The sequence below is a fragment of the Anopheles gambiae genome, chromosome 3 (genome assembly GCF_943734735.2).
Source record: "Anopheles gambiae chromosome 3, idAnoGambNW_F1_1, whole genome shotgun sequence".
Taxonomy (NCBI): domain Eukaryota; kingdom Metazoa; phylum Arthropoda; class Insecta; order Diptera; family Culicidae; genus Anopheles; species Anopheles gambiae.
The window spans coordinates 10,237,844-10,254,091 of record NC_064602.1 but is presented as its reverse complement, the minus strand read 5'-3'; the positions used below and the strand labels follow the sequence as shown (position 1 = coordinate 10,254,091).

General features: G+C 47.4%; 2 protein-coding genes across 8 annotated transcripts; one reads left to right on the top strand and one right to left on the bottom strand.

The window, feature by feature from the left end:
• Positions 1–477: 477 nt before the first annotated feature.
• LOC1277583 (uncharacterized) lies at positions 478–15,508 on the top strand. Of its 7 annotated transcripts, none has more exons than XM_061655009.1 (8): positions 478–999; positions 4,536–5,020; positions 11,675–11,737; positions 11,834–11,972; positions 12,045–13,395; positions 13,822–14,669; positions 14,740–14,867; positions 14,945–15,508. In XM_061655009.1, the coding sequence occupies exons 2-8, from the start codon at positions 4,939–4,941 to the stop codon at positions 15,076–15,078; spliced, it is 2,745 nt and encodes a 914-aa protein (XP_061510993.1). In that variant the 5' UTR covers positions 478–999; positions 4,536–4,938; the 3' UTR covers positions 15,079–15,508. The 7 variants fall into 7 exon arrangements, with proteins under 7 accessions (XP_061510993.1, XP_061510999.1, XP_061510997.1 ...); XM_061655013.1 differs by lacking the exon at positions 478–999 and adding an exon at positions 3,541–3,696; XM_061655010.1 differs by lacking the exon at positions 478–999 and adding an exon at positions 3,614–4,293.
• On the bottom strand, positions 8,450–10,799 carry LOC1277582 (general odorant-binding protein 56a). The gene is made up of 3 exons (XM_061655017.1): positions 10,586–10,799; positions 10,374–10,514; positions 8,450–10,282 (listed from the first exon to the last, which is right to left on the bottom strand). The coding sequence occupies exons 1-3, from the start codon at positions 10,637–10,639 to the stop codon at positions 10,067–10,069; spliced, it is 411 nt and encodes a 136-aa protein (XP_061511001.1). The 5' UTR covers positions 10,640–10,799; the 3' UTR covers positions 8,450–10,066.
• Positions 15,509–16,248: the final 740 nt, after the last annotated feature.

The window sequence follows — 16,248 nt, the reverse complement described above, 5'->3', positions numbered from 1 at the left end:
AAAAATATGATCAAAACACAATGCAAATTTAAAGAAATCAGAAAATAATAATAATAATTATTATTATTATTGCCTTTAAATTAATTTCTAGCCTTCAAATCATATATAAAAATAATATAAAATAATTCCAAGAGCTTTATTCGAAAGCCCGCCAGCGCTTCAAAGCGACGATAAATTATAGCAAACCACTTTGATCACACACCCTAACACATAGACACTCTTACACCAACAAAAAACTCTCGAAAGCTTTCCAACCATTCAACGAAACAGCAACTGCTGAGTTCCGCCCTGGCCATTGGGACAGGGCGCATAAGTTTGTTTTCATCCCTCGACGAAGGCAGTGCTGCGTCACCGAGCTGCGGTCCGAGCATCGGAGACCCGTCGTGGGAAAGAGAGTGTGTGTGTATTGTGTAAAACCAATTTTACAGCAAACTAGCAACAATTTGTGGAATTTTGTGTTGTGATTTTAACTTTACTATCTGTTTGTGCAATAAGCAGAACAACTCAGTGGCGTCTCGAACCTCGTTTTGTGTGATTTTAATTGCTCTTCGGGTCGGGTTCGGTGCAAAGTGGTGATGTGTAAGCGAACTACACGGCGTAGTGGATCGATTATGCTTAAAAGTATGTAAAAAATCATGGTCCCGAATAGAATTACCCTTAACTCTAAGCAACGAAACGGGTGACATTCGATCGTACTCTAGGTACTGGTGCCGAAACAGCCAAAAATGGATCAAATTTCGTGCACAATCTACAAGAAAACCGAAGGTTAAGTGAGATATACACCAAGAAGCAGCAGCTCCAGGGTGAAAGAAATTCCGTTACCTTCAGTGGCCAAAAAAGAAGGGGAAAGGGGGGACACGTTGTGAAAGGAAAGAAAAAACACTCTCAGCGAAACACACAGAGAGAAAAAAAACCTTCTCCGGTGCGCGCGGTGAAGAAAAAGCTCACCGCTACGGCAAGCAACGAACCCACCACCTCACGGCGGAACTATTAAAACAGGTAACAAAAAAAAAATACAAAAACCCCACAAACACACATACACATACTTGGAGGGTTTGTAACAAGGAAAGAGCACAAGAAAAAAAAAACAACAACATTCCAGCGAGATGTGGCTTCGCGGATGAGAGGATGGGAAAAGATCACTCAGGTGTAGTAACAACCGGCGAGGGCCGTCAAGTTGTCGTTAAATAGGTAATAGCAGATCAAGATCTCGAGTAGAACCGAACATGCCCGCACTGCTTCACAGTGTTTGTGTGTGCGTGTGTGAGTCTCGAGAAGAATGTGACCTTTCCCTTGTGTCCAAGAAGCTGACCTGCCTCCGGTGGGAGCTGGGGAGTGCGGTGAATGGGGAGCAAGAGATGGCTACATAATAGTTGGAGGTGGTGGTGGTAGGACCGATCGCCAACGATCACCACACAAAGAGAAACCGTTTCACTTTTTCCTCCGCTTTTAGCGTAAGGGTAAAGGGACTGGACGTTGCCGTTTGCGTCCGTGTTTGTGTGTTGCTAGCATTCCCGATCGTAGCGTGATCGTCGCTACGCTATGATCAGCTAATCCGCCTCGCAGCGCAGAAGAAGGTTAAGGTGAAGGGCTACGAAACGTGAGGAATGTAGCAGTTTGCATGCCTTATTTGCGTTCCGCGGGAGAATTGTAACAAAACAGCGGCGGTTACTCATGCCGCTCGTGAGGTACGTTGTTTTTCCCCTTTATTCTTCGCCTTTACCGGCTGTTGATTATAGACTGCCACACTACACTCTGGCACTACGGTGTAACACTGTCACGAAATGTTTACCAAACAGCAAACGCGTTCAGGCCTTTGTTGGTTGCCACCTGCCACATAGCACACACAGACACACGGGGAGTTGGAATCGACTTTTCCGTGATGGTGAGGATACGCACCAAGCATAAGAACGTGGATCAACGGGAGGATAATTGGTCCGGGCGGAAGGAGATGAGTAGTGCTGGGTTGGATGAGTGTGTTGCTTTTTTATATTATCATTACCACTGCTGGGCGGCTGGCACGATCGCTTCGCGCCGAAAGGAAGGAGTCGAGGTCATTTGCAGGAAGTCAATAATTATTCCAGAGCCTTTTTGTATCATCTGCCCAGTGCGGTCAGAGCCGGCTTGAATGGGGCCAGTTGTACAGAACAGCAAACAAACGCGTTTTAGTATGGAATTGTAATACATTGGCAGCATTTATTTCAATATTGAAATTGCTAGCAAATGGTATTAACGATGAATGGTAGCATTTTAGAAACTTTTCGGTCAGGAATTATTTATACCATTTCACTCTATTGATAATTATATTAGGTTATTGATGATGAAGTGTGTAATCATATGAGCAAACATTCTGGCTTGTAAAGTCCAAACATATTCGAGTTTTCATACTTCTAATGGCGGGCAAATTGAAACAAATTATTTTAAAAAATGTTAAAATATGTTTCAATATTCAATATTCAAACTGGTGTAATGTCGGGCAAGTAATCTATAAAAAAGATGAGGCTTAGGATTACCGCATTTTTTTCATAATTAATTTTGTAGCATCAAAATATCGCACTCGTGTATAAGCACCTACATCATCTCTCGATTACTGTTGCACAGTGACGTACAGAAAAACGTTCGTTTTTTGTTTGTTTCAATGTTTTCAAAGTAAGTGTATATATCAGGTGGGCTTATAGTGTTCTTGCTCACCAATGGACAATTTGACAGTATGTTCCATAATGTAATCTAGTATGCCATCCAGTTGAAACGATATCTCGCAGAAATAGTATGTGGATTTACTTAGGCGTAGCACGAAGAAAGAAGCCACAAAAACTTGCGTGACGGCCAGTTATTGGATTACAACGAGGATTTGAAGGTTACAGGATTCCAAAAAAAAAAAAACAGATCCTTCGCCAAATCTGTCACATATGCTTCAGGCAGCATGCAAGAAGCAGTGTACCAACTGAACTAAACATGATATTTTACTAGAAGTGAGGAACTTATCAAAGTGCCTGTGACTATATCCTTTAGTTCGGTTCAACAGACCACCGATTGTTCTCAAATATCGTTAAAAATTGTGCAAATTTAGTATAGAACTAGGACTTATTCTATATAGAATAATCTTCAAAGCATCCAGTGTGTTATGGACCTAACTGTTAACTCAGGTTTTCATCCTCTTTTCGTCTTAAGAAGTCAAATTGCACTGAATATGCCCACCAGATATATCAACTCACTTTGAATATTTTTACCATTTTAAATGCATGAATTATGTATTCTGTAGTTTCTTAGGTCATGTAGTATTGTAGTGAGTGTATTTAAATGTCACACAATAGTAGTAGTAGTATTTTAAAAAATTATTATTTTTTCCAAATTTTTGATTTTGTCAGTGAAACGCTTTGAATCCAATTGAATATTATTGCACAATCTGTTTTTTATAAATATTGAAATTATTTACACCACACTTGCATTGTTACATCAAAAGCAAGCCTATTCTCTTTTTATGCTAGTCACTGTACTTGGTGTACATTCGCCTTAATCGCGCGGAGCGTAAACGATATCCTCTCTCGCTCTCTCGTTCGCGGTTTGCTCTTTCCAGCGAACGAAGGGCCGGCAGACACGCCGAGAGCGAGTATTCTCTCGCAAACGCCCGTCCCAGCCGGACGTGTGTGCGTGTGTGGACCAGTGCGCGTAGCGTCGCCCTTCGGCCGTGTGCGGGTTTGTTTTGGGTAGCGCCCTTCATCACAGAGGGGTTAATTGAGCCAATGTAATTTGGCTACATTACAACAGTGCGATATAGTGTGTAACTTACCCCGAAAACTCTCCATTGTGCTTCGGAGAACGCGGTCATTGTGTGTCAAACCAAAACAATCAAAAAACGGTGCCCACTTTCACTACGGAAGATCATTGTTTTTTGTTGTTGTCGCTGCAGCCTGCTGTGTTGTGTGTTTTTTTTTCTATCGCTGCTCACGCGGCTGTCACTGGAATTGAGGTTGGATGTGTTCCGTGCCGCGGGTGTGTCGCTGTGTGTGTGTGTGTGTGAACGGCAACATTGTGCATCGAGCTGAATCAAACATCAGTTTGTTTTTGCCACTTTCGAGGTGAAATAGTGTGTAATTGCATGATTTACCCAGGCGGTGGTACAGAACAATCCGCCACAGCGGTGTTAGACAGAGTTTGTTGTTTTTCGGAGCAGAGCTTGGGGCGTTCTGTTTATAGTTCGGCGTCGCCAATTACCACGGCCGCCGGAAACGGTCGATTTTACAACGAGGCCAGCAGCAGCACCAAACCCACAGCAAACACTTGGTGCCGAAGGTGTGTCATTCTCGGTTCTCGATTCCCCCGGGCCCAGCTGCTCCGCTGTCTGTCAGCCGCATTGTGTTAGTTGGTGGTGGTGGTGGTGGTGGTGATGTGTGTGTATCTGTGTGTAAACAGGGGCGCTCGCCGAATGTCCAATTCTTACACTGCCCGATGTTGTGTGCCGCATGTTTAATGTGCTTCTTCTCTTTCTTCCCTTGCTTCTTCTTCTTCTTTTCCTGCTTGCTGCCTGCGTTTAGCATTCGAAACCTTACCCTTTGCCTGTGCGTGTGTGTGTGGCTTCCTCCCGTCCGCGGGTGCATTTGTCCGCCCCCCTCCCAAAAAAAACCTTTCACCTTGGCCGCTGCTGATGTCCGCCAAACCTGCCCGCTTTTGGAGGAAAATGAAAGGCGCTGACGGTGATGGACGGATGGGTTCGAACCCTGTTGTAACCAGCTTATCAGCACCTTAACACGCGACGGTACCACTGAAAAAGGAAAACGCAAGAACAGCCTGCTGTGGTGGAACACCAGGAGCAGCTGTCAAAAAAACAGAAAAAACGCAACAAGTTTGTGCACCGACCAACCGGCACCGGGAAAAGTAGAACACAACCATATACACACACACAGACACACCCATCAGTCCGCGTCTTGTCCGATAGCGATGGCCCATTTTTCGCTCACCGAAATGCCGACCGACCTGAAGGTGACGGATACGTTCCCGAAGAGTGGCCGCGTAACGGAGGGTAAGTGGCGCTTTTCCTTTTCTTCTTCACCCCATTGCACACCGCGATTCTTGTTTCATTGCACCTTTTTCATGGTTTTGTTTTCGACACCCGTTCTGAGCCGGCCAGTGCAACCCCCCGTTGAAGGGAGTTGGATGGGTGCGTTCTTATCAAATTCCAGCTGGAAGAAGTGTGAGCTTCCGATATGCGATATTGCTTCGAATGTTGATTAGAATCCTACTGAATCGGTATCAAAATCCTCCAACAAGAGTCCGTATTGGAAGGAGCTGCACCGGGAACGAAGCCGTCTAACGTTGGATTTTGGAAAAGAAGTGCCCCAATTAAGCACGACGACGAGACGACGAGCGATAATTGATGTCACTCTTTGCTTCCTGATGCGAATCGTTGGCGTGTGCCAATAAGAAGAGTGAATGACTTTCACCACAACAACAGCCGCGCAAAGGAGAGGGTCAACAGACGACCTGTGGAAGATTCGACGACGAAGATCAGTGGATGGTGGATCAGTCCCATGAATCATCTGCACCAGCGCCAAGTGGTGACAAGTGCGCCAAGCTGCTTCTCATTCCCACATTGGCTGCGCTGCTGCTGCTGATTTTTAATTCAATTTCGTACCCGCAGCAAACCTTTTTAATTGGACACAATTTGTGTGGCCGGCTCGCTGGAGGGAGTTCCAACGCGGAATTGGAGCAACATTGCAGCAAAGCTTTGCATTTGGAGCGATTGTTTCGACCAGGCGGCTTCCCACCGATTGCTCGGGTCGGTGCTGTGTTGAAAAATCATGAGACTTTTGGTGGAAGCGATAGTGTTTGGCAACTCGAATAGAGGGATATTGTACAGCTCGATGCCGATCGAGAGAAAGAGAGACAGAGAGAACCGTGTAGCCGCGATTGCGTGGCGTGTTTGTTTGAAATGACCACATTGATAAGAACGCCCGTCAATAACAGCTCAAAGGGCGGCCCGTTTCCACAGCCTGTAATAACAGCAAACGCAGCACAACACGATCCATGTTTGGTCAGCTGGAAAGGTAGGGAACGTGATGGTAGAGCGAGATTTAAAAGGTAAAAATGGCAGGGCCCGCTGGATGAGGTTGAAGTTGAAAAACATGCCTTGCACGTGCATCACGTGTGTGCCCTCTCGACGACGGGGCAAAAAGGCAGCAAAGCAGAGAGAGATGGATTTATTTTAAACCGCTGTTTTATGTGCCTTTCTTCCATCGGCAACCGTGATTGAAGAGGAAAAGATATATATTCCCGGTCATGATGGATGGCTAGGGTTTAAGGGCTGCTGTGAGTGTACAAATTCGAGGCTTAAAACGATCGTTAGCGCCTGCCCCTGGCTTTCGAGGGTTCCAGTTATAATTAACTCAGTGTGGTGACAGGCAAGATGTGTATGGCCCAACAAACGGAGGGCACACATGATGTAAAACATATTGTTTTGCTCTTTTTTTGGGGGGCTTTTGTGCCCTTTTCCGAGATAGTTGTAACAAGTTGAAATTGTAATTTAATCTCATTTCATTTCACATGCTTAAAGACAAAACCAGAGATAGAGCATTCTCTCAATCATGCACCATTACCAATGGCAATGAACCCCTCGTACCAATTTCCCGGTGCTCTCACACGCTCAACCGGCTCTCGCGGGCGGCGAAAGGTTTGTCGCCTCTGGTGGAATGTGCCAGCGACTTTCGATTCCAAGCGAATGCGCAGGTCACAAGCGCACACAGAAGCCGTTCTCCAGACGCACTGTAGTTGCTGCGGCATTAGGAAGTAATATTTTTAGCCCTGCGTAATGGTTCAACTCCAATGCGTAAGGCCCTATGATGCCCCGTTCATCATGTCGGGTACGGTTGTTCATCATCATCATCATCAACATCGCGAATGGGGGGCGGTGTGTACGGGGACCTAGAAGGGCGGCAGCTTGTTTTGAGATCTGATCGTGTGAAGATCGACGAACCGCAGCAGCACAAGCACGGTGAGAAAGGAACGACGGGAATAAAAAAGGGGAGGCATTTATTTTGGGGGCCCGTCGCGTTGTTGTGATCTACCTTCGCTCGCGCCCGGCCCTCGTGAACGGAAACCGTGTTGTCGCTTTTCTTTGTAACCTCCGATGAGGAGGAAAATTATGATCGAATTGCGTTTTCCTTGTACAGAAGGGAGAGAGAGAGATATAAATGTGGATCGAGAGATGCTTTGGAAGCGAAAAGATGATTTTGCCGGGGAGGCCGCCCGGAGGGCAACGTACCATTTAGAGATGGTTCGGTTTTTGGGAAGATTTGGTGGAACGTGCGTGCCGGTTTTCCTTCTTTGTTCGCGGAAAATTGCGCTCCGAACAAACAAAAAAACACCCGTTTTCTCCACTTAGCATAAGAGACCTTTGTGTGGTCGTGCTGAGGGAATTGCTGTTATTGTTTCATTTGTGTGCGGTATTGGAGGACGGTATTGGAGAAGGCAAGGAGGAAACAATTTCAACTTCTTCCTCTCCCTGTTTGCTTGCACTCATAATCTTTTACCCTCTGCTCTTATTTTTAATTCGCAAATCGCGAATCTGTTTTAAGGGAATAGCGGGTGAAAAAGAGGCAATAACGGACGCGAGGGAGTTTGATAATAATTATCCACCACATTTCCGTTACGCGGTGGCGTTACACTTTCTCCCGACCCATTGGCATTTACTTTTACTCTCGTCATTGCCACGGTGCATTGAACCCCCCCCCCCCCCCTTTCTGGGCTGTCAGGTGGTGGTGAACATCGCTGCCACCAAACATTCAAATGCTCTCCTCATCTATCAATCATCATCTTCAGCCAGGGGGAAAACGCCCTCACTTTTGCCTTCCTTTTTTACCGATTTACGTTGAACAACGTTTACCTGTCATTACAGTTTGCATGGAGTAATCTTATCTTGGTGGTGGTGGTGGTTGGAATTTTCTTCGCTTTGTTTCGCTTTTCCAATGCAGTTCCACAGAGTGAATCGTTTTGGAAGGGTGGAAAAACAATTTGCCCGCTAAATCTGCTTTCATAGTTCCATTTTCATATTTTTGTGAAAATTCCCGCAGTCCCGCCACTGCTGCTGCTGCCGCTGCTACGGTTTACGCGTGGACCGGTTGTGCGAGTGCATTGACCGCTGCTTTGAGAGAAGTGGTGGGGAAGCGTGGCAAGGCAGGGGACAAACACCGTTGCCACCGTTGCCACCTAAGCGTTGTGCTGGAAAATGCGCTGGAAATACGGTTACGGTTGGTGGTGGAATGCTGCACGGATTTAAAAGAGAGAGAGAGAGAGAGAGGGAGAGACGTGCAAATAGGGGAAAGAAAAACGCAAGAGCAAGCAAGCGAGAGAGAGAGAGAGAGAGAGCAAGAGCGATTGAGAATGAAATAAGTTTAAATGGAATGTAACGGAAGTGCAGGAGAGAATTACAGAATACGGTACACAGTCTGTGCTACAATTGGTATTGTATTTTTATATTTTTACCAGTGGTGTGCAAACAAATTTAAAAAAGTTCTTATATTTCAACAAGAATAACATTGATTTGTACTGCAAATTGCATAACTTAGGGCGTTGTTCTCTCATACAGGATAAATTTTTGCATGCAAGTATGCAATTTGCCTTACGTTTTTCACCTCATAACTGTTTTCTTAGCGTTACTTTCAATTCATCGCAATACAGGGTTTTCTAGGAGTTCTCATAGTTGTAGGACACTTCCTTGACTCTTTCCTATGGGAAGTGAACTTCATATGAAATTGGACTCTATTGGAGTTCTTGGATATTCCTATTGGATTTGTCCAACAAGTGTGCTAGTGAGTCCAATTCCCATTACATTAAGTTCATTTCACGTAAGAAGGAGTCAATAAAGTGTAAGATGGATTATTCTTTATGGAAAAACCCAAAAAATGAGCTTTAAAAACCAAAAAACGCAATTAAAAATAAAAAGTAACTGTTCAACCTGCCCTTAAACCACCGTGCCGCAACATACGAACTCCATTTCCCGTTACTTCCACGCGAGGCGGTGCAAAAAAAGACTTTCATTTCCCACAAACAGGGTAAACCCGTTCCTTCCTAACCGGGGGCTTTGCAAACCGTGCACAACGTGCGTGTGCGCGCGCTTTGAGTTCAATTCTCTCGCTCTCTCGGGGCCCAAATGCTCATTTGCTCGGAGCTCGCCGTATCCTTTTCGGAGGAGAGCCTGTTTAGCCCAGTCCCCGGCAGGCACCACCCGGTTACACCATAACAAAGATACACGGGACAACGACACGTTTAACCTGTTGCATTCGCGTGGGCAACCGCGAGCAAGTCGTGTGTGGGCACAAAACGACCATATTGGATGTGTTAGAAAGTAAAAATCACATTGCCTTGTACGTTCGTGTCGTTGGAAGCTGGCGTGCGCGCGGGAACTGGAATCTTGGACAATCAATGCCGGGGGTGAGTTCACATTTCCTCCCAACCGTTTCAACTGGTTTTGAAGAGGTTTGAAAGCTTCCAGCAATAAATTCACATGCAGCCAGTTTAGATGTTCTTGTCAAAAAAAGAAATGCCTAAACCGGATACCAGCTGGCTGATAAGCAATCGGACTGTGATGGACTGTGTGAATACTTTGTGAAGATGCGTACGCGAAACATGTTATGATGTATTGCTGCTTGCAAACAGACGGCAACGAACGTTCGAGTGTGGAACTCGTTCCTGGAACTGATTTATGAGCTGGTCCTTTCCCGACAGATTCTTGCCAAACAAGAATATAGTAAGTACATGACGCAATATTATGGTTCTTAGCGTGTAATCCATAAATCTTACGCCTGACGTTTGGGCTCTCAGGCTAGCAAAATCCATTAATTGAAACAAATGCCAACTTTATCAGGCTTTTAGTCATGCAGAAGTTCTTCCTTCCCGACGCCCACCAAACACTGGAATAATCCTACCAACTGCATTCCTTTGCATAAAAAAACATCTTCAACTTGTTTTATTACTCAACAAACAGTCTAACGAATGATGTGTGTGTGTGTGGGTGCGGGTGTGTGTCTCTCTCTCGGCATGCGAATGTGATGTTGATGCAGTGACCCGAATCTTAGTCAAAGATCGACTTGTTCTTGTGGTAGCACTGGTACAGGCTGAACGCTTTATCGCACGCCGTCTCGCCCTCGTTGTTCTCGCACACGTCGGCGAACGCTTCCGCCTTGGCGGTGGGATTGCCCTTGGACAGTTTGGCGATCAGCACGTCCCGGTTAGCCGCGCCACTCTCCAGCGTGAAGCCCACCTTCGCGAACATACACTGGATGGTACACTGGAAGGAAAGATGGGAAGGAGAGCACCACGACGGTTCGGGGGGTCACAAAACTCCTGCAAAACCTTTTGTGCAAACAGATGATACTTACCTTGGCCGTTTCACTGTCCAGCGTTAGGTCGCCCAGCCGCATCTTGGTGGCAAAGTCCTCCGGCAGCTCACCGCCCAGCTCGGCACGGCACTGCTCAGCCAACGATTTTGCAATCTCGTGCTGCTCCTCGGTGAAGAAAGCCTAGAAAGGATAGAAAACAGGGATATTATAGAACTGCAGAGCTCTTAATAACTTATCACTCTTCATCGTACCATCGTAGAGACAGCGGCCAGCAGCACCACGAATACAATCTGAAGGCTCTGCATGATGATGAGTGCGGCGGTGGTGGTAGGATCTTTTGGATCTTAACGATCAGGCACGGGCACAACAAGGCACTATCTTCACCGGAATCGGATTCGGAAATGAGATGCTACCATTCGATTTCGTGTGCCTTTTATACGAACGGCTTAGAATCGTATCGGAATGCTCCACAACGAAAAGCGAAAGATACTGGAGAAGAATAAATCCATCTTGATTTATGTCCAGCTTGTTTTTTTTTTGCGCGCCCTGTCTGCTAATTTCGGGGAGGCTCGCCAGCCATCTCCTTGTATAGCGTGCGATGTCCTCTTCAAGGCCAGCCAGAGCCGCGCAGATGCATTCATTAAACTGCATCTGGGGTGAATTTGTGCAACCCGGGCAAAAAGGATCTCGCTCTCTCCCTCTCTCTCTCTGTGTGTGACAATGGGTGATGCTCTCGGGGTGATCATCTTCAGCACAAGGTCAAGGTTATCAGCTTGCTCTCCTCCACCTTGGATTGGGTGGTATGTTACTGCAGGCCAATTTTAGGCCCTGAAGGCCAGCCTCTTTTTCCGTGACATAATTTATAACAATCCACACTTTCGCGTCGTCTTCTTTGCGTAATTTTCACGCGATTAAGCATCCTTACACGGCGGAATCGGTGGTAGACGACGAACCCCACCATCCTCTGGAAAGTGCATCACGGGCTCTCTCTCTCTCGCTCGTGACCGTTGACTCCATATAACAATCGGACGGATTCTCTCTCTCTCTCTCCATCCCAGACGAAAAGAGCAGTCAGCTCGCTCCAAATACAAAACGGGTTGCAATTTGTAAAACAAATTAGTGGCGCTTTGTTATTCACCGACGGTGCCTTCACGCGCAATGTCACACGGGTGGTTCGGTGGTGGGAAGCAAAATCACTGCTGGGGCAGGGGAAATCACTTGCCTATTAGTTTATAATGTTGTGTTGTGTGCTGGTAGTGGTAATTTTAGTGTACAACTGCACAATTGACCTTATTTTTTCCCTTCGCTTTCCGCTTTCTTTTCATCGCTACTACGCAAAGTTTGCAAAGAATGGCTCGTGCGGGAGGATGGTGCCTTAGCATATCAGCTGCAGAACCAAGAGAGTAAGTAACTTTGTGTGTGTGTGTGTGTGTGTGTGTGTGTGTAAAAATTATAGTTTTAGTAGTGTGATTGAATTATTTCCCCCCGGTCCATTGCAGTTAACGAACACTACAAGGGTAACAAACAGCGCAACCAAATCGTGCGGCAGGACTTCCCCACCGCCCTGTCCGAGCAAATCCGGGAGAAGGAGGATGCGGAGCGGCAGGCAGCACTGTACCATCAGATGATAAACGAGCAGTAAGTGTGCTCAAGCTTTTGTGCTGTATTTTATCACTAATTTCTTCATTTTATTCGCTTTTGCTCAAACAGAGAGGAGATGGACGCAAAGGTGGCACGCGACATTGCGGATCAGCTCAACCGCGAGGCGCAACTGAAGCGCCAGATGGAGCTGCAACGAGGCGAACTGTTGGCCCGCAAGCTGCAAGAGCAAGCCGTGCTGGGAGATCGTAGGCATCCGCCCGGAGTGGCGGGAAGTTCCGGCAGACATCCACCGTCCGCGCAGGAGCAAAACGCATTCCCGCTTCCACCTCGTGCGCATCCAAAGCCAAAGCCCGGACCGGCCACGAACGGCAACCAGGAGCACGCGGGAAGCTCCCACTTTATGGCGCATTCGCCACCGCCGTGCGCAGCGCAGCAAAGCAACGAGCCGCCGGGTCTGCATTACGCCTCGTTGGACCTGAACGCTCCGAAACGTCCGCCACCGCAGCCCGTGTTTCAGAATGGCCGGGCCGTACCGCTAAGTCCGCCTCACCATGCCGCCACCGGGTATCAGGAGCGGCTGGAAGTGTTTCCGCCTCCACCACCGCCGCCAGCAGCAGCAGCTGCAAACTTCAATCAGTACTCGGACGACGAGGAACCGGTCAGCGGGGCACAGTACGCCAACGTAAACCTGCACTCGCACACGCCGGAGAAAAAGCAACCTCAACATGCGCCACCGTACCGGCAGCAGCCGGGTCGCTCGTTACAGCAGCAAGCGGCCGATCTCGTCGACAGCATCCGGCCGTACGATGTGCCGCTATCGAACGACGACTTTTCGTACCAGTATCCACTGCCACCGACGGTGAACAACATTTCCGCCCCTTCGAGCAGTAGAGTAGGTGGTGCAGTGCGGTACGGGGGTAATAGCAATAATAATATCGTCCCCACGACGACGGAGGCCGACTATCAGAACAATACAAACTTTAACAAAATGTCACCGGAAAAGTACGTGGCGCCGGCAGTGTCATCGAGCCGTCATGTCGCTCCCGAGGATTACGGGCGGCGAAACGAAGCTCCACCGCTGCAGCGAACGTCCGCCAACCCCATCAACTACAATCTGTACGATGATGACGATATTGATGAGGCGCTGGCAGGCACGAGCGGGACGTTTACGGCGACGCCACTCAATCAGCTGGGGCTGCCGGTTGAGGCGGGACCGAGCGGCCGGTACGCGAACGGTGGAGCGACGCCCAAGACGGGTCACTCGCATCACAACCACAACCACAACCACCATCATGCGATCTACCAGAACCAACCTCATTCGTCGCACGCTTCGCCGAGCCACTCGAAAGCGAGCAGCTACGACAAGACGGATCGGATCCGGACGCTGCAGGAGCTTGGGCTGGCGCCGGACGAGATCCAGGAGATCGATATGCGACTCGAGCAGGAGCTGCGCGATGCGGTAGGTTGTTTGATGGCCAATAATGAACGTAAAATCGTTAAGTCAGGTGAAACAATGTAATGTAACTCATCAACTGTCCGTCCCGAGCGAGTCTGCACTCTGGAATAACATGTCGGATTCGTATACTCATGACTAGAGGCAGACTCGTTTGGGAAGGATGGTACCCGTTCGTCGCTTATCGCGCTTATCAGTGCTTAATAACGAACGCTCGGATACAAACAGATAAGATAAGGTCAGAGTTTTATCTATATAACGTGGTACGGCTATTTATTGCATTAATTTAATCCAATAGATAACTTACAATCATGTGTTTAAGTGAGTTGTAAGATGCAATGATCAAGTATTATGTCAGCATGATTTTACATCATTTGCGATCAAAAAGGTTTGATAAAATACTAATTTTCTTTCCCCTTTTTCCCCCCATAGGAACTGGCCCGCAAGCTGCAAGAGGAGGAAGGCGGCACCGTCGATCAGGAATTCATCGATCGTAAGGTAGCGATGGAGGCGCAAGACAAAGAGCTCGCCAAAATGCTGCAGGAGCGGGAACGGGCCAAGGCAAAGCGAGCTCGCGAGAAGGCCCGACTAAAGAAGGAGCAACGGCTGCAGCAACAAAAGCAGGAGCAACGAGCGGATGGCACCGTATCGGAGGATGACCCGGGTGCAGTTGGAGAAATTGTTGCTGCTGCTGACCCAAACGCCGATCCGGATGCGATCGTTGACGCTTCCTACTCCAACCCGATCGATATGCTGCAGCAGCAGCAACAGCAACAAAGGCCACCAAAGCTGATCTCCCCGACCGGCTCTGCCGCCGGTGCGAGAGGATATTACGGCGCACCGGTGCCAGTACCGACGACGGACCATCCACTGCACAACCATCGCCAGCAGGGAAGCATTTCATCGCACGGCTCGGGCTCTGGCAGTATCGGTAACGGTGGACAGCAGCAGGCAAACCAGTTCGCAGGGCCAATCAGTGACGAAAACTACTCCAACCCGGTCGACATGATTAAGCAGCAGAAGCAGCAACAGCAGCTACTGTTCCAGCAGCAACAGTTGTTACAGCAGCAGCAGCAGCAGCGTGGTGGACCGAACCTGAAGCTGTCCGCGAACGTGCAGCGGTTAATTGAGAATGGGCGCAAGGACGATGAAATCTATGTGCTGCCCGTTTCGCAGGAAGACCATCCGCCCATGGAGCTGCCCCAGTCGCAGCGTACGCCACCGAGAGGTTCGATGCATCCGGCCAACGGTGGGCGGCACGTGTCATCGCCTGGGTCAAGGTAATGAAGGACGACTGAAGTGAACGTTTTAGAAAGCTTTAGACACTAATATTCATTTATCACACTTTAGGAATCAATACCTGGACGATAACATCGCTGCAAAGATTGATCCAACCTTTGGCAGTGGTGCCGGTGGCATGGGACACTCTCCAACCTCCACCGGGACGTCCTCTTCCGCCGCAAACGCATCGCAACCAGGTATTTGAAGCAAACGAATTGTTTCCTCTTGAAACTAATGCCACAGATCTTGATTTCTTTTTGCCTTTCCGCTACAGACATACTTGAATTCTCCGACCCCGGGTCCTCTAGTCCAGTGCCGCCACCGTACATGCCGATACAGGGTACGCGCCGAACGAACGCGCCCGATGGCAAGAAGCGCAAGTCGAAGGAGCGCTGCGCACAGCAATAAGCGAATGGAATTGATGACGCACGGGAATGACGTACATCAAACACTGCCCTTTTTCCAGAAAGAACTATCGAAGATGTAACGAACCGCATTTATTATGCCGGCCGTCGGCCAGGCCGTGCTGCACTCAGAACTGCCGGCTCAGAATGTTGTGTGGAGTATTTAATTGCTAAAACAACCCAGAGGAGGGAGCCTTTTTGGCAAGTTGGCAGCGCCGTGGTTTAAGCCTTAAGTTGTGCTGAACGTGTTTTGTGTGGTATGATTTTAAATCTCACCAGCCTCACCTAATATTTATCGAACGTTGTGGATCGGCGGGGGAAGGAGCGATGATGGTCAGAGCGTACCGTGTTTTGGTGCTCCGGCTTCGGCTCAGTGAAATATATGTGTTTTATTTTTTCTCTTTTGTAATAAAAGCAATGAGTTGATATACAAAGCAAGGTTTTGTAATGTGTTCGTTTTTAACTCCATACAGGGTTTCCCACGATTTATTGGTCAGTTCCCATGATTTTTTGGTGCGTTCCCACGATTTTTTGGTCGTATCCCATAGATTTTTGGTTCGTTCCTATAATTTATTAGTATTTTCCGATTGGATATCAATACAATTGGACTAAAAAATTCTGGGAAACGACCAAAAAATCGTGGGAACGCACTAAAAAAATATGGAAACCCACCAAAAATTGATGGGAACCGATCAATAAACCGTGGGAAACCCTGTAAAGGAAGGTGATATAATTTAAAACAGATAAAAACTTGTAATGATTTACCAATTTGTGTTCTGAAGAGCGAATAACATCGCTTAGTCAAGACACAAACCACAGCACCGTACAGCGACATCTAGGGTGCGTCAGAAGAAACTACACAGTGCGGTGTAACTGGAGGGTGTAACGCTGTTAGCCAATCCATTAACCCTTGCACGACTAGGGACAATATTTTTTCACTGTACAAAATAGTCGTTTTCCGATAACATAAGTTCAAGGTGGCAAATATATTTTGGAAAAAATAAAAATTAAAAGTCAATTTGGTGATATTCTCCTGCTTTAAATTCACAATCGTATTTGGCATATTTAGTCTTGGAAGTCTCATGGTCGTAAAAGGGTTAATTGGGAAAGGAATTGAACAATCGATTATTAACATTAGAATTTTTAAAAAGTTTGCTAATTTTGAGCAATTAAA

Bases quoted from the DNA above. Each gene is read 5' to 3' on its own strand.
- LOC1277583 (XM_061655008.1), top strand. From the start codon at position 5,092: ATGGTTTTGTTTTCGACACCCGTTCTGAGCCGGCCAGTGCAACCCCCC. The intron at 13,396-13,821 runs GTAGGTTGTTTG...TTCCCCCCATAG, and splicing joins AGCAGGAGCTGCGCGATGCG to GAACTGGCCCGCAAGCTGCA. The intron at 14,670-14,739 runs GTAATGAAGGAC...ATCACACTTTAG, and splicing joins GTGTCATCGCCTGGGTCAAG to GAATCAATACCTGGACGATA.
- LOC1277582 (XM_061655017.1), bottom strand. From the start codon at position 10,639: ATGCAGAGCCTTCAGATTGTATTCGTGGTGCTGCTGGCCGCTGTCTCT. The intron at 10,515-10,585 runs GTACGATGAAGA...TATCCTTTCTAG, and splicing joins TGGCCGCTGTCTCTACGATG to GCTTTCTTCACCGAGGAGCA. The intron at 10,283-10,373 runs GTAAGTATCATC...CTTTCCTTCCAG, and splicing joins TGGACAGTGAAACGGCCAAG to TGTACCATCCAGTGTATGTT.